The sequence below is a fragment of the Oncorhynchus keta genome, chromosome 7 (assembly GCF_023373465.1).
Source record: "Oncorhynchus keta strain PuntledgeMale-10-30-2019 chromosome 7, Oket_V2, whole genome shotgun sequence".
In the NCBI taxonomy this organism is placed as follows: domain Eukaryota; kingdom Metazoa; phylum Chordata; class Actinopteri; order Salmoniformes; family Salmonidae; genus Oncorhynchus; species Oncorhynchus keta.
In genome coordinates, this window is record NC_068427.1 from 45,857,136 (window position 1) to 45,881,769 (window position 24,634).

The 24,634-nt window shown below is 46.1% G+C and overlaps 2 protein-coding genes across 40 annotated transcripts in view; one reads left to right on the top strand and one right to left on the bottom strand.

Annotated features, from left to right (window-relative positions):
• The window catches only part of LOC118386403 (FERM, ARHGEF and pleckstrin domain-containing protein 1-like), a 179,514-nt gene that overhangs the window by 99,383 nt on the left and 55,497 nt on the right, over window positions 1-24,634 (top strand). For all 15 annotated transcript variants that reach the window (XM_052522987.1, XM_052522991.1, XM_052522983.1 and 12 more), the window contains exons 14-15: window positions 13,465-13,652; window positions 14,050-14,139. In XM_052522987.1, the coding sequence (XP_052378947.1) occupies window positions 13,465-13,652; window positions 14,050-14,139 (278 nt within the window). The remainder of the gene's footprint in view (window positions 1-13,464; window positions 13,653-14,049; window positions 14,140-24,634) is intronic.
• On the bottom strand, window positions 1,933-13,467 carry LOC127931178 (uncharacterized). Of its 25 annotated transcripts, XR_008140203.1 has the most exons (5): window positions 12,142-13,467; window positions 11,186-11,511; window positions 5,214-5,301; window positions 3,081-3,288; window positions 1,947-2,181 (listed from the first exon to the last, which is right to left on the bottom strand). XR_008140203.1 is itself a non-coding variant. In XM_052523001.1 (3 exons), exons 1-3 carry the CDS (start codon window positions 12,422-12,424, stop codon window positions 2,160-2,162), a joined length of 1,173 nt encoding a protein of 390 aa, XP_052378961.1. In that variant the 5' UTR covers window positions 12,425-13,467; the 3' UTR covers window positions 1,958-2,159. The 25 variants fall into 25 exon arrangements, 8 of the variants coding, with proteins under 8 accessions (XP_052378961.1, XP_052378958.1, XP_052378960.1 ...); XR_008140209.1 differs by lacking the exons at window positions 11,186-11,511; window positions 12,142-13,467 and adding an exon at window positions 5,807-6,139 and having other exon boundaries at window positions 1,933-2,181; XR_008140202.1 differs by lacking the exon at window positions 5,214-5,301 and having other exon boundaries at window positions 1,952-2,181; window positions 3,081-3,318; window positions 11,422-11,511.

Genomic DNA, 24,634 nt, shown 5'->3' on the forward strand with positions numbered 1-24,634 from the left:
CTTAAACTCATGTGTCTATAGGCCGGGCTTGTGTGAGCTAGTCTAACATTGTAATGACGTAATAATGAAGTAATAATGAATAATAGTAGTAATATTGGCCGGGCTAATAAGCAGTCTTAATAATGAAGTAATGGCCAGTAGTAATAATGAAGTGTCTAATAACAGTAGTAATAATGAAGTCTTAAAAGATGTGTAATATTGTAATGAAGTAATAATAGTAGTAATAATGTAATATAGTAATATTGAAGTAATAACAGTAGTAATAAACTTGTGTCTATAGGCAGGGCTTAATGAGTAATAAACTCGTAGTAATATAGGCCGAGCTAATAACAGTCTTAATACTCATGTGTCTATAGGCCGGGCTTGTAGCTAGTCTAACATTGTAATGAAGTAATAATGTAGTAATAATGAATAATAGTAGTAATATTGAAGTAATAACAGTAGTAATAATGAAGTAATAACAGTAGTAATAATGAAGTAATAACAGTAGTAATAATGAATAATAAGAGTAGTAATATTGAAGTAATAACAGTAGTAATATTGTAATGAAGTAATAACAGTAGTAATAATGAATAATAGTAGTAATATTGAAGTAATAACAGTAGTAATAATGAAGTAATAACAGTAGTAATAATGAAGTAATAAGAGTAGTAATATTGTAATGAAGTAATAATAGTAGAAATAATGATAATAATGAATAATGAATAATAGTAGTAATATTGAAGTAATAACAGTAGTAATAATGAAGTAATAACAGTAGTAATAATGAAGTAATAACAGTAGTAATAATGAAGTAATAACTGTAGTAATATTGTAATGAAGTAATAATAGTAGTAATAATGAATAATAGTAGTAATATTGAAGTAATAACAGTAGTAATAATGAAGTAATAACAGTAGTAATTATGACATAATAACAGTAGTAATATTGTAATGACATAATAATGAAGTAATAACAGTAGTAATATTGTTTTAATAAAGTAATCATGAAGTAATAACAGTAGTAATATTGTTTTTAATAAAGTAATCATGAAGTAATAATAGCAGTAAATCTGTATGAAGACATTATTCTGGGTCACATTAGCACTTTGTGACGCTTACTGTTAGCAAGGTCCCAGGCAATATGCTGGTTGTAAATTCAACAACTTTACTTGCTGCTCTTTCACCTTCTCTCTCTCTCACTCACTTCCATAATACCTTGGATACTACAGTCTCCATCCATAACACCTTGGATACTACAGTCTCCATCCATAATACCTTGGATACGACAGTCTCCATCCATAACACCTTGGATACTACAGTCTCCATCCATAACAGCTTGGATACTACAGTCTCCATCCATAACACCTTGGATACGATAGTCTCCATCCATAACACCTTGGATACGACAGTCTCCATCCATAACACCTTGGATACGTCTGTCTCCATCCATAATACCTTGGATACGACAGTCTCCATCCATAATACCTTGGATACGACAGTCTCCATCCATAATACCTTGGATACGACAGTCTCCATCCATAACACCTTGGATACTACAGTCTCCATCCATAACACCTTGGATACTACAGTCTCCATCCATAACACCTTGGATACTACAGTCTCCATCGATAACACGGGATACTACAGTCTCCATCCATAACACCTGGATACTACAGTCTTCATCCATAACACCTTGGATACTACAGTCTCCATCCATAACACCTTGGATACTACAGTCTCCATCCATAACACCTTGGATACTACAGTCTCCATCCATAACACCTTGGATACTACAGTCTCCATCCATAACACCTTGGATACTACAGTCTCCATCCATAACACCTTGGATACTACAGTCTCCATCCATAACACCTTGGATACTACAGTCTCCATCCATAACACCTTGGATACTACAGTCTCCATCCATAACACCTTGGATACTACAGTCTCCATCCATAACACCTTGGATACTACAGTCTCCATCCATAACACCTTGGATACTACAGTCTCCATCCATAACACCTTGTATACTACAGTCTCCATCCATAACATGTGGGATACTACAGTCTCCATCCATAACACCTTGGATACTACAGTCTCCATCCATAACACGGGATACTACAGTCTCCATCCATAACACCTTGGATACTACAGTCTCCATCCATAACACATTGGATACTACAGTCTCCATCCATAACACCTTGGATACTACAGTCTCCATCCATAACACCTTGGATACTACAGTCTCCATCCATAACACCTTGGATACTACAGTCTCCATCCATAACATGTGGATACTACAGTCTCCATCCATAACACCTTGGATACTACAGTCTCCATCCATAACACCTTGGATACTACAGTCTCCATCCATAACACCTTGGGATACTACAGTCTCCTTCCATAACACCTTGGATACTACAGTCTCCTTCCATAACACCTTGGATACTACAGTCTCCATCCATAACACCTTGGATACTACAGTCTCCATCCATAACACCTTGGATACCTCCATCCATAACACCTTGGATACTACAGTCTCCATCCATAACACCTTGGATACTACAGTCTCCATCCATAACACCTTGGATACTACAGTCTCCATCCATAACACCTTGATACTACAGTCTCCATCCATAACACCTTGGAGGATACTACAGTCTCCATCCATAACACCTTGGATACTACAGTCTCCATCCATAACACCTTGGATACTACAGTCTCCATCCATAACACCTTGGATACTACAGTCTCCATCCATAACACATTGGATACTACAGTCTCCATCCATAACACCTTGGATACTACAGTCTCCATCCATAACACCTTGGATACTACAGTCTCCATCCATAACACCTTGGATACTACAGTCTCCATCCATAACACCTTGGATACTACAGTCTCCATCCATAACACCTTGGATACTACAGTCTCCATCCATAACACCTATACACAGTCTCCATCCATAACACCTTGGATACTACAGTCTCCATCCATAACACCTGGGATACTACAGTCTCCATCCATAACACCATAACACCTGGATACTACAGTCTCCATCCATAACACCTTGGATACTACAGTCTCCATCCATAACACGGGATACTACAGTCTCCATCCATAACACCTTGGATACTACAGTCTCCATCCATAACACCTTGGATACTACAGTCTCCATCCATAACACCTTGGATACTACAGTCTCCATCCATAACACCTTGGATACTACAGTCTCCATCCATAACACCTTGGATACTACAGTCTCCATCCATAACACCTTGTATACTACAGTCTCCATCCATAACACCTTGGATACTACAGTCTCCATCCATAACACCTTGGATACTACAGTCTCCATCCATAACACCTTGGATACTACAGTCTCCACCATAACACCTTGATACTACAGTCTCCATCCATAACACCTTGGATACTCCATCAGTCTCCATCCATAACACCTTGGATACTACAGTCTCCATCCATAACACCTTGGATACTACAGTCTCCATCCATAACACCTTGGATACTACAGTCTCCATCCATAACACCTTGGATACTACAGTCTCCATCCATAACACCTTGGTCTCCATACTATACACAGTCTCCATCCATAACATATACTACAGTCTCCATCCATAACACCTTGGATACTACAGTCTCCATCCATAACACCTTGGATACTACAGTCTCCATCCATAACACCTTGGATACTACAGTCTCCATCCATAACACCTTGGATACTACAGTCTCCATCCATAACACCTTGGATACTACAGTCTCCATCCATAACACCTTGGATACTACAGTCTCCATCCATAACACCTTGGATACTACAGTCTCCATCCATAACACCTTGGATACTACAGTCTCCATCCATAACACCTTGGATACTACAGTCTCCATCCATAACACCTTGGTCTCCATACTACAGTCTCCATCCATAACACCTTGGATACTACAGTCTCCATCCATAACACCTTGGATACTACAGTCTCCATCCATAACACCTTGGATACTACAGTCTCCATCCATAACACCTTGGATACTACAGTCTCCATCCATAACACAGGATACTACAGTCTCCATCCATAACACAGGATACTCTCCATCCATAACACCTTGTACTCAGTCTCCATCCATAACACCTTGGATACTACAGTCTCCATCCATAACACCTTGGATACTACAGTCTCCATCCATAACACCTTGGATACTACAGTCTCCATCCATAACACCTTGGATACTACAGTCTCCATCCATAACACCTTGGATACTACAGTCTCCATCCATAACACCTGGATACTACAGTCTCCATCCATAACACCTTGGATACTACAGTCTCCATCCATAACACCTTGGATACTACAGTCTCCATCCATAACACCTTGGATACTACAGTCTCCATCCATAACACCTTGGGATACTACAGTCTCCATCCATAACACCTTGGATACAGCCACCTTCCATAACACGGGATACTACAGTCTCCATCCATAACACCTTGGATACTACAGTCTCCATCCATAACACCTTGGATACTACAGTCTCCATCCATAACACCTTGGATACTACAGTCTCCATCCATAACACCTTGGATACTACAGTCTCCATCCATAACACCTTGGATACTACAGTCTCCATCCATAACACCTTGGATACTACAGTCTCCATCCATAACACCTTGGATACTACAGTCTCCATCCATAACACCTACTACAGATATAACACCTGGATACAGTCTCCATCCATAACACCTTGGATACTACAGTCTCCATCCATAACACCTTGGATACTACAGTCTTCATCCATAACACCTTGGATACTACAGTCTCCATCCATAACACCTTGGATACTACAGTCTCCATCCATAACACCTTGGATACTACAGTCTCCATCCATAACACCTTGGATACTACAGTCTCCATCCATAACACCTTGGATACTACAGTCTCCATCCATAACACCTTGGATACTACAGTCTCCATCCATAACACCTTGGATACTACAGTCTCCATCCATAACACCTTGGATACTACAGTCTCCATCCATAACACCTTGGATACTACAGTCTCCATCCATAACATCTTGGATACTACAGTCTCCATCCATAACACCTTGGATACTACAGTCTCCATCCATAACATCTTGGATACTACAGTCTCCATCCATAACACGGGATATTACAGTCTCCATCCATAACACCTTGGATACTACAGTCTCCATCCATAACACCTTGGATACTACAGTCTCCATCCATAACACCTTGGATACTACAGTCTCCATCCATAACACAGGATACTACAGTCTCCATCCATAACACCTTGGATACTACAGTCTCCATCCATAACACCTTGGATACTACAGTCTCCATCCATAACACCTTGGATACTACAGTCTCCATCCATAACACGGGATATTACAGTCTCCATCCATAACACCTTGGATACTACAGTCTCCATCCATAACATGTGGATACTACAGTCTCCATCCATAACACCTTGGATACTACAGTCTCCATCCATAACACCTTGGATACTACAGTCTCCATCCATAACACCTTGGATACTACAGTCTCCATCCATAACACCTTGGATACTACAGTCTCCATCCATAACACCTTGGATACTACAGTCTCCATCCATAACACCTTGGATACTACAGTCTCCATCCATAACACCTTGGATACTACAGTCTCCATCCATAACACGGGATACTACAGTCTCCATCCATAACACCTTGGATACTACAGTCTCCATCCATAACACCTTGGATACTACAGTCTCCATCCATAACACCTTGGATACTACAGTCTCCATCCATAACACGGGATACTACAGTCTCCATCCATAACACCTTGGATACTACAGTCTCCATCCATAACACCTTGGATACTACAGTCTCCATCCATAACACCTTGGATACTACAGTCTCCATCCATAACACCTTGGATACTACAGTCTCCATCCATAACACCTTGGATACTACAGTCTCCATCCATAACACGGGATACTACAGTCTCCATCCATAACACCTTGGATACTACAGTCTCCATCCATAACACCTTGGATACATTTACATTTACATTTAAGTCATTTAGCAGACGCTCTTATCCAGAGCGACTTACAAATTGGTGCATACACCTTATGACAACCAGTGGAACAGCCACTTGCATCTAAATCTTGTTGGGGGAGAGAGAAGGATTACTTACCCTTACTTACCCTATCCTAGGTATTCCTTGAAGAGGTGGGGTTTCAGGTGTCTCCGGAAGGTGGTGATTGACTCCGCTGTCCTGGCGTCGTGAGGGAGTTTGTTCCACCATTGGGGGCCAGAGCAGCGAACAGTTTTGACTGGGCTGAGCGGGAACTGTACTTCCTCAGTGGTAGGGAGGCGAGCAGGCCAGAGGTGGATGAACGCAGTGCCCTTGTTTGGGTGTAGGGCCTGATCAGAGCCTGGAGGTACTGAGGTGCCGTTCCCCTCACAGCTCCGTAGGCGAGCACCATGGTCTTGTAGCGGATGCGAGCTTCAACTGGAAGCCAGTGGAGAGAGCGGAGGAGCGGGGTGACGTGAGAGAACTTGGGAAGGTTGAACACCAGACGGGCTGCGGCGTTCTGGATGAGTTGTAGGGGTTTAATGGCACAGGCAGGGAGCCCAGCCAACAGCGAGTTGCAGTAATCAAGACGGGAGATGACAAGTGCCTGGATTAGGACCTGCGCCGCTTCCTGTGTGAGGCAGGGTCGTACTCTGCGGATGTTGTAGAGCATGAACCTACAGGAACGGGACACCGCCTTGATGTTAGTTGAGAACGTCAGGGTGTTGTCCAGGATCACGCCAAGGTTCTTAGCGCTCTGGGAGGAGGACACAATGGAGTTGTCAACCGTGATGGCGAGATCATGGAACGGGCAGTCCTTCCCCGGGAGGAAGAGGAGCTCCGTCTTGCTGAGGTTCAGCTTGAGGTGGTGATCCGTCATCCACACTGATATGTCTGCCAGACATGCAGAGATGCGATTCGCCACCTGGTCATCAGAAGGGGGAAAGGAGAAGATTAATTGTGTGTCGTCTGCATAGCAATGATAGGAGAGACCATGTGAGGTTATGACAGAGCCAAGTGACTTGGTGTATAGCGAGAATAAGAGAGGGCCTAGAACAGAGCCCTGGGGGACACCAGTGGTGAGAGCGCGTGGTGAGGAGACAGATTCTCGCCACGCCACCTGGTAGGAGCGACCTGTCAGGTAGGACGCAATCCAAGCGTGGGCCGCGCCGGAGATGCCCAACTCGGAGAGGGTGGAGAGGAGGATCTGATGGTTCACAGTATCGAAGGCAGCCGATAGGTCTAGAAGGATGAGAGCAGAGGAGAGAGAGAGTTAGCTTTAGCAGTGCGGAGCGCCTCCGTGATACAGAGAAGAGCAGTCTCAGTTGAATGACTAGTCTTGAAACCTGACTGATTTGGATCAAGAAGGTCATTCTGAGAGAGATAGCGGTAGAGCTGGCCAAGGACGGCACGCTCAAGAGTTTTGGAGAGAAAAGAGAGAAGGGATACTGGTCTGTAGTTGTTGACATCGGAGGGATCGAGTGTAGGTTTTTTTTCAGAAGGGGGTGCAACTCTCGCTCTCTTGAAGACGGGAGGGACGTAGCCAGCGGTCAGGGATGAGTTGATGAGCGAGGTGAGGTAAGGGAGAAGGTCTCCGGAAATGGTCTGGAGAAGAGAGGAGGGGATAGGGTCAAGCGGGCAGGTTGTTGGGCGGCCGGCCGTCACAAGACGCGAGATTTCATCTGGAGAGAGAGGGAGAAAGAGGTCAGAGCATAGGGTAGGGCAGTGTGAGCAGAACCAGCGGTGTCGTTTGACTTAGCAAACGAGGATCGGATGTCATCGACCTTCTTTTCAAAATGGTTGACGAAGTCATCTGCAGAGAGGGAGGAGGGAGGGGGGGAGGATTCAGGAGGGAGGAGAAGGTGGCAAAGAGCTTCCTAGGGTTAGAGGCAGATGCTTGGAATTTAGAATGGTAGAAAGTGGCTTTAGCAGCAGAGACAGAGGAGGAAAATGTAGAGAGGAGGGAGTGAAAGGATGCCAGGTCCGCAGGGAGGCGAGTTTTCCTCCATTTCCGCTCGGCTGCCCGGAGCCCTGTTCTGTGAGCTCGCAATGAGTCGTCGAGCCACGGAGCGGGAGGGAGGACCGAGCCGGCCTGGAGGATAGGGGACATAGGGAGTCAAAGGATGCAGTAAGGGAGGAGAGGAGGGTTGAGGAGGCAGAATCAGGAGATAGGTTGGAGAAAGTTTGAGCAGAGGGAAGAGAAGATAGGATGGAAGAGGAGAGAGTAGCGGGGAGAGAGAGCGAAGATTGGGACGGCGCGATACCATCCGAGTAGGGGCAGTGTGGGAAGTGTTGGATGAGAGCGAGAGGGAAAAGGATACAAGGTAGTGGTCGGAGACTTGGAGGGGAGTTGCAATGAGGTTAGTGGAAGAACAGCATCTAGTGAAGATGAGGTCAAGCGTATTGCCTGCCTTGTGAGTAGGGGGAGGGTGAGAGGGTGAGGTCAAAAGAGGAGAGGAGTGGAAAGAAGGAGGCAGAGAGGAATGAGTCAAAGGTAGACGTGGGGAGGTTAAAGTCGCCCAGAACTGTGAGAGGTGAGCCGTCCTCAGGAAAGGAGCTTATCAAGGCATCAAGCTCATTGATGAACTCTCCGAGGGAACCTGGAGGGCGATAAATGATAAGGATGTTAAGCTTGAAAGGGCTGGTAACTGTGACAGCATGGAATTCAAAGGAGGCAATAGACAGATGGGTAAGGGGAGAAAGAGAGAAAGACCACTTGGGAGAGATGAGGATCCCGGTGCCACCACCCCGCTGACCAGAAGCTCTCGGGGTGTGCGAGAACACGTGGTCGGACGAGGAGAGAGCAGTAGGAGTAGCAGTGTTATCTGTGGTGATCCATGTTTCCGTCAGTGCCAAGAAGTCAAGGGACTGGAGGGAGGCATAGGCTGAGATGAACTCTGCCTTGTTGGCCGCAGATTGGCAGTTCCAGAGGCTACCAGAGACCTGGAACTCCACGTGGGTCGTACGCGCTGGGACCACCAGGTTAGGGTGGTCGCGGCCACGCGGTGTGGAGCGTTTGTATGGTCTGTGCAGAGAGGAGAGAACAGGGATAGACAGACACATAGTTGACAGGCTACAGAAAAGGCTACGCTAATGCAAGGAAATTGGAATGACAAGCGGACTACACGTCTCGAATGTTCAGAAAGTTAAGCTTACGTAGCAAGAATCTTATTGACTAAAATGATTAAAATGATACAGTACTGCTAAAGTAGGCTAGCTGGCAGTAGCTGCGTTGTTGACACTACACTAATCAAGTCGTTCCGTTGAGTGTAATAATTCTACAGTGCTGCTATTCGGGGCTAGCTGGCTAGCTAGCAGTGTTGTTTACGTTACGTTGAGTTAAAAGAACGACAATAGCTGGCTAGCTAACCTAGGGAATCGGTCTAGACTACACAATTATCTTTGAAACAAAGACGGCTATGCAGCTAGCCACGATCAAACAAATCAAACCGCTGCACTGCAATGAAACGAAACGAAAATGTGAAACCACCTGACCGGGTTGTTGAATTCAAAACAGCAGACGTTGGCTAGCTGTTAGCAGTTAGCTGTTGGCTAGCTAGCAGAGTCTCCTACGTTAAGGACGACAAATAGCTGGCTAGCGAACCTCAGTGAATTAAGATAATCACTCCAAGGCTACACACACTAAACTACACAATTATCTTGGAAACAAAGACAGCTATGTAGCTAGCTAACACTGAACTAATCAAGTCGTACAGTTGAGTGAATAGCACTACAGTGATGCTAATCTGTGTGCGTTAGCTAGCGTTTGCTAGCTCCTGGGCGAATAGCAGTGAAGGCTACGTTAGGGCGACGAAATACGATAATTATGCAATTATCTCTGATACAAGGACGGCTATGTAGCTAGCTAAGAAGAATTGCTAAGATTAGACAAATCAACCGTTGTACTATAATGAAATGTAATGAAAAAGTTATAAAAAGTTATACAACCTGCAGAGCGAAGTGCGAATGCGACCGCTCGCTCCAACCGGAACCGGAAGCATACTACAGTCTCCATCCATAACACCTTGGATACTACAGTCTCCATCCATAACACGGGATACTACAGTCTCCATCCATAACACAGGATACTACAGTCTCCATCCATAACACCTTGGATACTACAGTCTCCATCCATAACACCTTGGATACTACAGTCTCCATCCATAACACCTTGGATACTACAGTCTCCATCCATAACACGGGATACTACAGTCTCCATCCATAACACCTTGGATACTACAGTCTCCATCCATAACACCTTGCATACTACAGTCTCCATCCATAACACAGGATACTACAGTCTCCATCCATAACACCTTGGATACTACAGTCTCCATCCATAACACCTTGGATACTACAGTCTCCATCCATAACACCTTGGATACTACAGTCTCCATCCATAACACGGGATACTACAGTCTCCATCCATAACACCTTGGATACTACAGTCTCCATCCATAACACCTTGGATACTACAGTCTCCATCCATAACACGGGATACTACAGTCTCCATCCATAACAGGTTGGATACTACAGTCTCCATCCATAACACCTTGGATACTACAGTCTCCATCCATAACACCTTGGATACTACAGTCTCCATCCATAACAGGTTGGATACTACAGTCTCCATCCATAACACCTTGGATACTACAGTCTCCATCCATAACAGGTTGGATACTACAGTCTCCATCCATAACACGGGATACTACAGTCTCCATCCATAACACCTTGGATACTACAGTCTCCATCCATAACACCTTGGATACTACAGTCTCCATCCATAACACGTTGGATACTACAGTCTCCATCCATAACACCTTGGATACTACAGTCTCCATCCATAACACCTTGGATACTACAGTCTCCATCCATAACACCTTGGATACTACAGTCTCCATCCATAACACCTTGGATACTACAGTCTCCATCCATAACACGGGATACTACAGTCTCCATCCATAACACCTTGTATACTACAGTCTCCATCCATAACACAGGATACTACAGTCTCCATCCATAACACCTTGGATACTACAGTCTCCATCCATAACACCTTGTATACTACAGTCTCCATCCATAACAGGTTGGATACTACAGTCTCCATCCATAACACGGGATACTACAGTCTCCATCCATAACACCTTGGATACTACAGTCTCCATCCATAACACCTTGGATACTACAGTCTCCATCCATAACACCTTGGATACTACAGTCTCCATCCATAACACCTTGGATACTACAGTCTCCATCCATAACACGGGATACTACAGTCTCCATCCATAACACCTTGGATACTACAGTCTCCATCCATAACACATTGGATACTACAGTCTCCATCCATAACACCTTGGATACTACAGTCTCCATCCATAACACCTTGTATACTACAGTCTCCATCCATAACAGGTTGGATACTACAGTCTCCATCCATAACACCTTGGATACTACAGTCTCCATCCATAACACCTTGGATACTACAGTCTCCATCCATAACACCTTGGATACTACAGTCTCCATCCATAACACCTTGGATACTACAGTCTCCATCCATAACACCTTGGATACTACAGTCTCCATCCATAACACCTTGGATACTACAGTCTCCATCCATAACACCTTGGATACTACAGTCTCCATCCATAACAGGTTGGATACTACAGTCTCCATCCATAACACCTTGGATACTACAGTCTCCATCCATAACACCTTGGATACTACAGTCTCCATCCATAACAGGTTGGATACTACAGTCTCCATCCATAACAGGTTGGATACTACAGTCTCCATCCATAACACCTTGGATACTACAGTCTCCATCCATAACACCTTGGATACTACAGTCTCCATCCATAACACCTTGGATACTACAGTCTCCATCCATAACACCTTGGATACTACAGTCTCCATCCATAACACCTTGGATACTACAGTCTCCATCCATAACACCTTGGATACTACAGTCTCCATCCATAACACCTTGGATACTACAGTCTCCATCCATAACACCTTGGATACTACAGTCTCCATCCATAACACCTTGGATACTACAGTCTCCATCCATAACACCTTGGATACTACAGTCTCCATCCATAACACCTTGGATACTACAGTCTCCATCCATAACACATTGGATACTACAGTCTCCATCCATAACACCTTGGATACTACAGTCTCCATCCATAACACCTTGGATACTACAGTCTCCATCCATAACACCTTGGATACTACAGTCTCCATCCATAACAGGTTGGATGCCACCCGTCTCGTCTTCGGGTCCTTTTTGACACTCTCTGATACCCATTTTAGCATCTTTTCTCTTTCCCAGAGAATTTTTTACACTTTTTAACATTGTATACAATTGTGCACTAGTGACAATAAAGTTGACCTTTATGAAGTGGGAGTCCAGAATCTTGTTTTTATAAAGACCCCCAACATTGTCTCGTTGTCACTCTAGATGCTAGTCCCCTCCCATCCTCCTGTGATGTCATAGCATAGCTCTGTTAAATATCTGTATGTGTAGTGTGTTCGATAGACTCATTTGTGTCTCGTGGCTGTGTGTGGTAATCCGTGCTGCTTGTCACGGCCATCCCCTCCATCCTAGTGTGTAGAATTGTAGGATCAGACGTTCACCAGAGATGTTGCTAGTTTAATCATTGTTTTGTTCATGCCAACGTGGTGCTATCAGAGGAAAGGAGACAGTGGTGGGCAAGTATCAAGTTTCCCTAGTGAACATCCTAGTGAACATCCTAGTGAACATCCTTGTGAACATCCTAGTGAACATCCTAGTGAACATCCTAGTGAACATCCTAGTGAACATCCTAGTGAACATCCTAGTGAACATAGTGGCAGTGTAGGGGATTTAGGTAAGCGATTACACTCAATCATAATACTGTGTTCAACCCAACAGCTGATCTATCATGCTGAAATCCCAGACATTAGAGATAGAGAGAAGAGCATTAGAGCTGTCTGGATATTAGAGAGAGAGAAGAGCATTAGAGCTGTCTGGATATTATAGAGAGAGAAGAGCATTAGAGCTGTCTGGATATTAGAGAGAGAGAAGAGCATTAGAGCTGTCTGGATATTAGAGAGAGAGAAGAGCATTAGAGCTGTCTGGATATTAGAGAGAGAGAAGAGCATTATAGTTGTCTGGATATTATAGAGAGAGAAGAGCATTAGAGCTGTCTGGACATTAGAGAGAGAGAAGAGCATTAGAGCCGTCTGGATATTAGAGAGAGAGAAGAGCATTAGAGCTGTCTGGACATTAGAGAGAGAAGAGCATTAGAGCTGTCTGGATATTAGAGACATGAAACATGCTGCAGATATTTATAGATTTAATTTAACTTCTTCAGCTGACTCTCTTTCTCATCCCCCTCTCCATTCCGTCAACAGGGGTGGTGTCCAACAGCCCTCATCTCTCCGCCTCCTCCGTTAACTCCCAGGGCATTGTCAACGGTCAGAAGCCGGTCGAACTCTGTGGTCACAGTCCGGACGTTCGGCAGCCCTCTTCCCTCACCAGTCCCTTGCTCAACGACTCCGGCAGTGTGCGCACCGACGATGAAGACGAGGTTGGGAGGAAGGTTTGTGTTCCAGAGAGGGCCCTATGTGACAGGACTACAGCTAGAAAGGCATTGATGTGCCTCATTGTGGTTTTAAATCTCCAATTACCATCACCTGCTTCAAAGAGACTCCAGTCACATACAGTAGTACCTACAATAACAGAGGACTGAGATTACCTGGCCTAAATAACTCTCCACAGGGACGAGTGCTGGGTACTCTGTACCAAGTCTGATGTAACTGGGCTACATGTCGTAACACTGGAATTGATTATTCAAAATGTGAAAAAATGACCCATGACACAGTAGTGTTGTCTCTGCACAGTTAAAAGAGTATGTTTCCTTTCCTTCACAGAGGTTAAAAGAGTATGTTTCCTTTCCTTCACAGAGGTTAAAAGAGTATGTTTCCTTTCCTTCACAGAGGTTCCCTACCGACAAGGCCTACTTTATCGCCAAGGAGCTGCTGACCACAGAGAGGACCTATCTGAAGGACCTGGAGGTGGTGACTGTGGTAAGGGCACATCACCAGATAGATTATTCCGCTCTCTCTCTCTCTCTTTCTCTATATAAAAATAAATATGAACAAATTCCAACGGGGCTATACATTTGGGGGAGGTTTTTTTCTCTTCTGAGTAGCCTCATTTGACTGTCGAAAATAAGTGTTCAGAGAAATAACAACACAATGTCAAATACAGGTAGCCTCAAATAATTAACATCCAATCACATTATACCTTTATTTAACTAGGCAAGTCAGTTAAGAACAAATTCTTATTTACAATGACTGCCTAGGAACAGTGGGTTAATTGCCTTGTTCAGGGGCAGAACGACAGATTTGTACCTTGTCAGCTCGGGGATTTGATCTTGCAACCTTTTGGTTACTAGTCCAACGCTCTAACCACTAGGCTACCTGCCTCCCCAAACTTTACTCTCTAGCGTGAATTCCACTAACGGTCCGTATGTTGCCAAACGTAGCTGCTGCACATTCTGTTAACTCGAAAATGGATAAATGGTTAAATAAAGTAAGGCCCGCGTCCATAGACACATACCAGCTCTACTGGTAGTACAGTTACTACCAGCAGTACCACACCTGCACCCGTCGACCACACAAGTTGTTCTGCTTCCACGAGCACATCCAATGCTAGCATCAGTAATTCTACATTTGTTGTTAGCCCAGCTAGCATGGACACTGACAGTTGTGAATGTGATGCAGCCCAAGAGCTACTGCTCCCTTACCCGGGAAAGCTACGAAAAACAGACAGGGATTTGGACCATCAAAGAGGGGCAAATATGATGAGAACTACATTGATTTGGGGTTCACTTATATTGGGAGTAGTGCCTTTCCTCAGCCACAGTGTGTTATTTAAAAACAAATTTTTACTGGGCAAGTAAGTTAAGAACAAATTCTTATTTTCAATGACGGCCTAGGAACAGTGGGTTAACTGCCTTGTTCAGGGACAGAACGACAGATTGTGTACCTTGTCTGCTCGGGGATTTGAACTTACAACCTTTTGGTTACTAGTCCAACACTCTAACCACTAGGCTACCCTGCCGCCCCATATGTGCAAAAGTACTATCTCACAACTCAATGAAACCTTCACTATTGTGCAGACATTTAGAAACAAAGCGTGCCAATTTGAAAAATAAGCCACAGGAATTTCTGAGTGAGAACTAAGACACCTTTCGAGTAGTAAGACACGTATAAAAGCAACAGATACCATTAATAAGAAGGGGCTAGAAGCGTCTTATATGGTGAGCTACTGAGTGGCTAAGACAGGCAAGCCCCATACTATTGTGGATGACTTAATTATTCCTGCCGTCACGGCTGGGATAATGCTGGGGGAAAAGGCCCAAAACTATACAGACAATGTCTCCATCAAACAACACTTTTTCACGACACATCAGTGACCATGGCAGGAGATGTTTTGAAAGAATTACTACTTCACATACAAGCTAGTGAATTATATGCGTTACAGCTGGATGAGTCAACAGACGTGGTGGGCCTGGCACAGCTCCTGGTATATGTCTGTTACAGCTGGATGAGTCAACAGACGTGGTGGGCCTGGCACAGCTCCTGGTATATGTCTGTTACAGCTGGATGAGTCAACAGACGTGGAGAGCCTGGTACAGCTCCTGGTATATGTCTGTTACAGCTGGATGAGTCAACAGACGTGGAGGGCCTGGCACAGCTCTGGTATATGTCTGTTACAGCTGGATGAATCAACAGACGTGGAGAGCCTGGCACAGCTCCTGGTATATGTCTGTTAGAGCTGGGTGAGTCAACAGACGTGGTGGGCCTGGCACAGCTCCTGGTATATGTCTGTTACAGCTGGATGAGTCAACAGACGTGGTGGGCCTGGCACAGCTCCTGGTATATGTCCGTTACAGCTGGATGAGTCAACAGACGTGGAGAGCCTGGTACAGCTCCTGGTATATGTCTGTTACAGCTGGATGAGTCAACAGACGTGGCGGGCCTGGCACAGCTCCTGGTATATGTCTGTTACAGCTGGATGAGTCAACAGACGTGGAGAGCCTGGCACAGCTCCTGGTGTATGTCTGTTACAGCTGGATGAGTCAACAGACGTGGAGAGCCTGGCACAGCTCCTGGTGTATGTCTGTTACAGCTGGATGAGTCAACAGACATGGAGAGCCTGGCACAGCTCCTGGTATATGTCTGTTACAGCTGGATGAGTCAACAGACATGGAGAGCCTGGCACAGCTCCTGGTATATGTCTGTTACAGCTGGATGAGTCAACAGACGTGGCAGGCCTGGCACAGCTCCTGGTATATGTCTGTTACAGCTGGATGAGTCAACAGACGTGGTGGGCCTGGCACAGCTCCTGGTATATGTCTGTTACAGCTGGATGAGTCAACAGACGTGGTGGGCCTGGCACAGCTCCTGGTATATGTCTGTTACAGCTGGATGAGTCAACAGACGTGGAGAGCCTGGTACAGCTCCTGGTATATGTCTGTTACAGCTGGATGAGTCAACAGACGTGGAGGGCCTGGCACAGCTCCTGGTATATGTCTGTTACAGCTGGATGAATCAACAGACGTGGAGAGCCTGGCACAGCTCCTGGTATATGTCTGTTAGAGCTGGGTGAGTCAACAGACGTGGTGGGCCTGGCACAGCTCCTGGTATATGTCTGTTACAGCTGGATGAGTCAACAGACGTGGTGGGCCTGGCACAGCTCCTGGTATATGTCCGTTACAGCTGGATGAGTCAACAGATGTGGAGAGCCTGGTACAGCTCCTGGTATATGTCTGTTACAGCTGGATGAGTCAACAGACGTGGCGGGCCTGGCACAGCTCCTGGTATATGTCTGTTACAGCTGGATGAGTCAACAGACGTGGAGAGCCTGGCACAGCTCCTTGTGTATGTCTGTTACAGCTGGATGAGTCAACAGACGTGGAGAGCCTGGCACAGCTCCTGGTGTATGTCTGTTACAGCTGGATGAGTCAACAGACATGGAGAGCCTGGCACAGCTCCTGGTATATGTCTGTTACAGCTGGATGAGTCAACAGACATGGAGAGCCTGGCACAGCTCCTGGTATATGTCTGTTACAGCTGGATGAGTCAACAGACGTGGCAGGCCTGGCACAGCTCCTGGTATATGTCTGTTACAGCTGGATGAGTCAACAGACGTGGAGAGCCTGGTACAGCTCCTGGTATATGTCTGTTACAGCTGGATGAGTCAACAGACGTGGAGAGCCTGGCACAGCTCCTGGTATATGTCTGTTACAGCTGGGTGAGTCAACAGACATGGTGGGCCTGGCACAGCTCTGGTATATGTCTGTTACAGCTGGATGAGTCAACAGACGTGGAGAGCCTGGCACAGCTCCTGGTATATGTCTGTTACAGCTGGATGAGTCAACAGACGTGGAGAGCCTGGCACAGCTCCTGGTATATGTCTGTTACAGCTGGGTGAGTCAACAGACGTGGTGGGCCTGGCACAGCTCCTGGTATATGTCTGTTACAGCTGGATGAGTCAACAGACGTGGAGAGCCTGGCACAGCTCCTGGTATATGTCTGTTACAGCTGGATGAGTCAACAGACGTGGCGGGCCTGGCACAGCTCCTGGTATATGTCTGTTACAGCTGGATGAGTCAACAGACGTGGAGAGCCTGGCACAGCTCCTGGTATATGTCTGTTACAGCTGGATGAGTCAACAGACGTGGAGAGCCTGGCACAGCTCCTGGTATATGTCTGTTACAGCTGGGTGAGTCAACAGACGTGGTGGGCCTGGCACAGCTCCTGGTATATGTCTGTTACAGCTGGATGAGTCAACAGACGTGGAGAGCCTGGCACAGCTCCTTGTGTATGTCTGTTACAGCTGGATGAGTCAACAGACGTGGAGAGCCTGGTACAGCTCCTGGTATATGTCTGTTACAGCTGGATGAGTCAACAGACGTGGAGAGCCTGGCACAGCTCCTGGTGTATGTCTGTTACAGCTGGATGAGTCAACAGACGTGGAGAGCCTGGCACAGCTCCTGGTGTATGTCTGTTACAGCTGGATGAGTCAACAGACATGGAGAGCCTGGCACAGCTCCTGGTATATGTCTGTTACAGCTGGATGAGTCAACAGACATGGAGAGCCTGGCACAGCTCCTGGTATATGTCTGTTACAGCTGGATGAGTCAACAGACGTGGCAGGCCTGGCACAGCTCCTGGTATATGTCTGTTACAGCTGGATGAGTCAACAGACGTGGTGGGCCTGGCACAGCTCCTGGTATATGTCTGTTACAGCTGGATGAGTCAACAGACGTGGTGGGCCTGGCACAGCTCCTGGTATATGTCTGTTACAGCTGGATGAGTCAACAGACGTGGAGAGCCTGGTAGCTCCTGGTATATGTCTGTTACAGCTGGATGAGTCAACAGACGTGGAGGGCCTGGCACAGCTCCTGGTATATGTCTGTTACAGCTGGATGAATCAACAGACGTGGAGAGCCTGGCACAGCTCCTGGTATATGTCTGTTAGAGCTGGGTGAGTCAACAGACGTGGTGGGCCTGGCACAGCTCCTGGTATATGTCTGTTACAGCTGGATGAGTCAACAGACGTGGTGGGCCTGGCACAGCTCCTGGTATATGTCTGTTACAGCTGGATGAGTCAACAGACGTGGAGAGCCTGGTACAGCTCCTGGTATATGTCTGTTACAGCTGGATGAGTCAACAGACGTGGCGGGCCTGGCACAGCTCCTGGTATATGTCTGTTACAGCTGGATGAGTCAACAGACGTGGAGAGCCTGGCACAGCTCCTGGTGTATGTCTGTTACAGCTGGATGAGTCAACAGACGTGGAGAGCCTGGCACAGCTCCTGGTGTATGTCTGTTACAGCTGGATGAGTCAACAGACATGGAGAGCCTGGGCTCTGGTATATGTCTGTTACAGCTGGATGAGTCAACAGACATGGAGAGCCTGGCACAGCTCCTGGTATATGTCTGTTACAGCTGGATGAGTCAACAGACGTGGAGAGCCTGGCACAGCTCCTGGTATATGTCTGTTACAGCTGGGTGAGTCAACAGACATGGTGGGCCTGGCACAGCTCCTGGTATATGTCTGTTACAGCTGGATGAGTCAACAGACGTGGAGAGCCTGGCACAGCTCCTGGTATATGTCTGTTACAGCTGGATGAGTCAACAGACGTGGAGAGCCTGGCACAGCTCCTGGTATATGTCTGTTACAGCTGGGTGAGTCAACAGACGTGGTGGGCCTGGCACAGCTCCTGGTATATGTCTGTTACAGCTGGATGAGTCAACAGACGTGGAGAGCCTGGCACAGCTCCTGGTATATGTCTGTTACAGCTGGATGAGTCAACAGACGTGGCGGGCCTGGCACAGCTCCTGGTATATGTCTGTTACAGCTGGATGAGTCAACAGACGTGGAGAGCCTGGCACAGCTCCTGGTATATGTCTGTTACAGCTGGATGAGTCAACAGACGTGGAGAGCCTGGCACAGCTCCTGGTATATGTCTGTTACAGCTGGATGAGTCAACAGACGTGGCGGGCCTGACACAGCTCCTGGTATATGTCTGTTACAGCTGGATGAGTCAACAGACGTGGAGAGCCTGGCACAGCTCCTGGTATATGTCTGTTACAGCTGGATGAGTCAACAGACGTGGAGAGCCTGGCACAGCTCCTGGTGTATGTCTGTTACAGCTGGGTGAGTCAACAGACTTGGCGGGCCTGACACAGCTCCTGGTATATGTCTGTTACAGCTGGATGAGTCAACAGATGTGGCGGGCCTGGCACAGCTCCTGGTATATGTCTGTTACAGCTGGATGAGTCAACAGATGTGGCGGGCCTGGCACAGCTCCTGGTATATGTGTGTTACAGCTGGATGAGTCAACAGACGTGGCGGGCCTGGCACAGCTCCTGGTGTATGTCTGTTACAGCTGGATGAGTCAACAGATGTGGCGGGCCTGGCACAGCTCCTGGTATATGTCTGTTACAGCTGGATGAGTCAACAGGCCTGGCACAGCTCCTGGTATATGTCTGTTACAGCTGGATGAGTCAACAGACGTGTGGCACAGCTCCTGGTCTGTTACAGCTGGGTGAGTCAACAGACTCCTGGTATATGTCTGTTACGATTATGGGGGTCAATTAAGGAACATATCCTCTTCTGCAAACCACTGTAAACCAGGACAACAGGAGAGGATATTTTTAAAGTACTGGACAGCTTTGTGACATCAAATGGACTTTGGTGGGCAAGAAAGAGCTTTTGGACAATACAGTGAAAAGGGTTAACTTTGTTAAAGCAAGGCCCTTGAACTGTATATTCTGCAACCATGTAATGCTGGTTATCAAGGGGCAAAGTATTGACACATTTTTATTTTTTTATTGAGAGACAAGATTAAAGTTAAATATATTCAACGTGCAGGACAAAATTGAGGCTATGATTAAGAAGCTCTTCTCTGCAGGTACTTTCCCAAAACGGATGACACAAACAATTGGATTCGTTATCCCTTTTATGCCCTGCCTCCAGTCCACTTACCGATATCTGAACAAGAGAGCCTCATCGAAATTGCATCAAGCGGTTCTGTGAAAATGTTATTTAATCAGAAGCCACTGGCAGATATCTGGATACGGCTGCGCTCAGAGTATCCTGCCCTGACAAATCGCGCCTTCTACAACCATGTACCTATGTGAGAGTGGATTCTTGGCCCACACTAGCATGAAAACTAAATACAGGCACAGACTGTGTGTAGAAAATGATTTAAGACTGAGACTCTCTCCAATACAACCCAACAATGCAGAGTTATGTGCATCCTTTCAAGCACATCCTTCTCATTAACCAGTGGTGACAAATAAGGTTTTATATGTAAAATGTCTAAATAAAGATCTCAATGATTGATTATTATTATATTATTATTTGTGCCCTGGTCCTATAAGAGCTCTTTGTCACTTCCCACGAGCCGGGTTGTGACAAAAACTCACACTCCTTCTTATGTTTAATAAATGTATCATATAGTGTGTGTGTGGCAGGCTTACAATGATGGCAAAAAACAACATTTGAGAGTATGCTGACCCTGGTGCTAGAGGGGGTACGCAGCTGGAGGTTGAATGTTTGAAGGGGTACGGGACTGTAAAATGTTTGGGAACCACTACCTAGTAGATAATATGGGAGTTTATCAAAATTGGATTTGTTTTCAAAATCTTTGTGGGTCTGTTTAATCTGAGGGAAATATGTGTGTGTCTCTCGCTCTCTTTCTCTCAGGGATTCAACACTGCTGTTTTGTTTGTTTTCTTCCCTGCTGTCCTCTGGGCAGAAAAACACAGATTATTCCAGCTGCTTTACAACAGAGCATACAGAAAACACACAGGGAGCTCTGTTTATATGGACTGTAGCTCTTCTCTCTCTGTTTATATGGACTGTAGCTCTTCTCTCTCTGTTTATATGGACTGTAGCTCTTCTCTCTATGTTTATATGGACTGCAGCTCTTCTCTCTCTGTTTATATGGACTGCAGCTCCTCTCTCTCTGTTTATATGGACTGCAGCTCCTCTCTCTCTGTTTATATGGACTGCAGCTCTTCTCTCTCTGTTTATATGGACTGCAGCTCCTCTCGCTCTGTTTATATGGACTGCAGCTCTTCTCTCTCTGTTTATATGGACTGCAGCTCTTCTCTCTCTGTTTATATGGACTGCAGCTCCTCTCTCTCTGTTTATATGGACTGCAGCTCCTCTCTCTCTGTTTATATGGACTGCAGCTCCTCTCTCTCTGTTTATATGGACTGCAGCTCCTCTCTCTCTGTTTATATGGATGGCAGCTCTTCTCTCTCTGTTTATATGGACTGCAGCTCCTCTCTCTCTGTTTATATGGACTGCAGTGCCTCTCTCTCTGTTTATATGGACTGCAGCTCCTCTCTCTCTGTTTATATGGACTGCAGATCCTCTCTTTGTTTATATGGACTGCAGCTCTTCCCTCTGTTTATATGGACTGCAGCTCTTCCCTCTGTTTATATGGACTGCAGCTCTTCTCTCTGTTTATATGGATTGCAGCTCTTCCCTCTGTTTATATGGATTGCAGCTCTTCCCTGTTTATATGGACTGTAGCTCTTCTCTCTCTGTTTATATGGACTGTAGCTCTTCTCTCTCTGTTTATATGGATTGCAGCTCTTCTCTCTCTGTTTATATGGACTGCAGCTCTTCTCTCTGTTTATATGGACTGCAGCTCTTCTCTCTGTTTATATGGACTGCAGCTCTTCTCTCTCTGTTTATATGGACTGCAGCTCTTCTCTCTCTGTTTATATGGACTGCAGCTCTTCCCTCTGTTTATATGGACTGCAGCTCTTCTCTCTCTGTTTATATGGATTGCAGCTCTTCTCTCTGTTTATATGGACTGCAGCTCTTCTCTCTCTGTTTATATGGACTGCAGCTCTTCTCTCTCTGTTTATATGGACTGCAGCTCTTCTCTCTCTGTTTATATGGATTGCAGCTCTTCCCTGTTTATATGGACTGCAGCTCTTCTCTCTCTGTTTATATGGATTGCAGCTCTTCCCTGTTTATATGGACTGCAGCTCTTCCCTCTGTTTATATGGACTGCAGCTCTTCTCTCTCTCTTTATATGGACTGCAGCTCTTCTCTCTCTGTTTATATGGACTGCAGCTCTTCTCTCTCTCTCTTTTTATATGGACTGCAGCTCTTCTCTCTCTGTTTATATGGACTGCAGCTCTTCCCTCTCTGTTTATATGGACTGCAGCTCCTTCTCTCTCTTTTTATATGGACTGCAGCTCTTCTCTCTCTGTTTATATGGACTGCAGCTCTTCCCTCTCTGTTTATATGGACTGCAGCTCTCTCTCTCTGTTTATATGGACTGCAGCTCTTCTCTCTGTTTATATGGACTGCAGCTCTTCCCTCTGTTTATATGGACTGCAGCTCTTCTCTCTCTCTCTTTTTATATGGACTGCAGCTCTTCCCTCTGTTTATATGGACTGCAGCTCTTCTCTCTCTCTTTTTTTATATGGACTGCAGCTCTTCTCTCTCTCTCTTTTTATATGGACTGCAGCTCTTCTCTCTCTCTCTTTTTATATGGACTGCAGCTCTTCTCTCTCTGTTTATATGGACTGCAGCTCTTCTCTCTCTGTTTATATGGACTGCAGCTCTTCTCTCTGTTTATATGGACTGGACTGCAGCTCTTCTCTCTCTGTTTATATGGACTGCAGCTCTTCTCTCTCTCTTTATATGGACTGCAGCTCTTCTCTCTCTGTTTATATGGACTGCAGCTCTTCTCTCTGTTTATATGGACTGCAGCTCTTCTCTCTCTGTTTATATGGACTGCAGCTCTTCTCTCTCTGTTTATATGGACTGCAGCTCTTCTCTCTCTCTGTTTATATGGACTGCAGCTCTTCCCTCTCTGTTTATATGGACTGCAGCTCTTCTCTCTCTGTTTATATGGACTGCAGCTCTTCTCTCTGTTTATATGGACTGCAGCTCTTCCCTTTTTATATGGACTGCAGCTCTTCTCTCTCTCTTTTTTATATGGACTGCAGCTCTTCCTCTCTTTATATGGACTGCAGCTTTCTCTCTCTTTTTTTTATATGGACTGCAGCTCTTCTCTCTCTCTCTTTTTATATGGACTGCAGCTCTTCTCTCTCTCTCTTTTTATATGGACTGCAGCTCTTCTCTCTGTTTATATGGACTGCAGCTCTCTCTCTCTGTTTATATGGACTGCAGCTCTTCTCTCTCTGTTTATATGGACTGCAGCTCTTCTCTCTCTCTCTTTTTATATGGACTGCAGCTCTTCTCTCTCTGTTTATATGGACTGCAGCTCTTCTCTCTCTGTTTATATGGACTGCAGCTCTTCCCCTCCCTCCTGCAGTACTGTACCACCTCCCTCCTGCAGTATCGTACCTCCTCTCCAGCTGTACCTCCCCTCCTGCAGTACCGTACCCCCCTCCTGCAGTACCGTATCTCCTCCCTCCTGCAGTACCGTATCTCCTCCCTCCTGCAGTACCGTCCCTCCCTCCTGCAGTACCGTCCCTCCTCCCTCCTGCAGTACCGTCCCACCCTCCTGCAGTACCGTCCCACCCTCCTGCAGTACTGTCCCTCCTCCCTCCTGCAGTACCATCCCACCCTCCTGCAGTACTGTCCCTCCTCCCTCCTGCAGTACCGTCCCTCCTCCCTCCTGCAGTACCGTCCCACCCTCCTGCAGTACCGTCCCTCCCTCCTGCAGTACCGTACCTCCATCCTGCAGTACCGTCCCTCCCTCCTGCAGTACCGTCCCTCCTCCCTCCTGCAGTACCGTCCCTCCTCCCTCCTGCAGTACCATACCTCCATCCTGCAGTACCGTACCTCCTGCAGTACCGTACTTCCCTCCTGCAGTACCGGACCTCCTCCTCTCCTGCAGTACCGTACCTCCTCTCCTACAGTACCGTCCCTCCTCCCTCCTGCAGTACCGTACCTCCTCCTCTCCTGCAGTACTGTACCTCCTCTCCTACAGTACCGTCCCTCCTCCCTCCTGCAGTACCGTCCCTCCTCCGTCCTGCAGTACCGTACCTCCTGCAGTACCGTA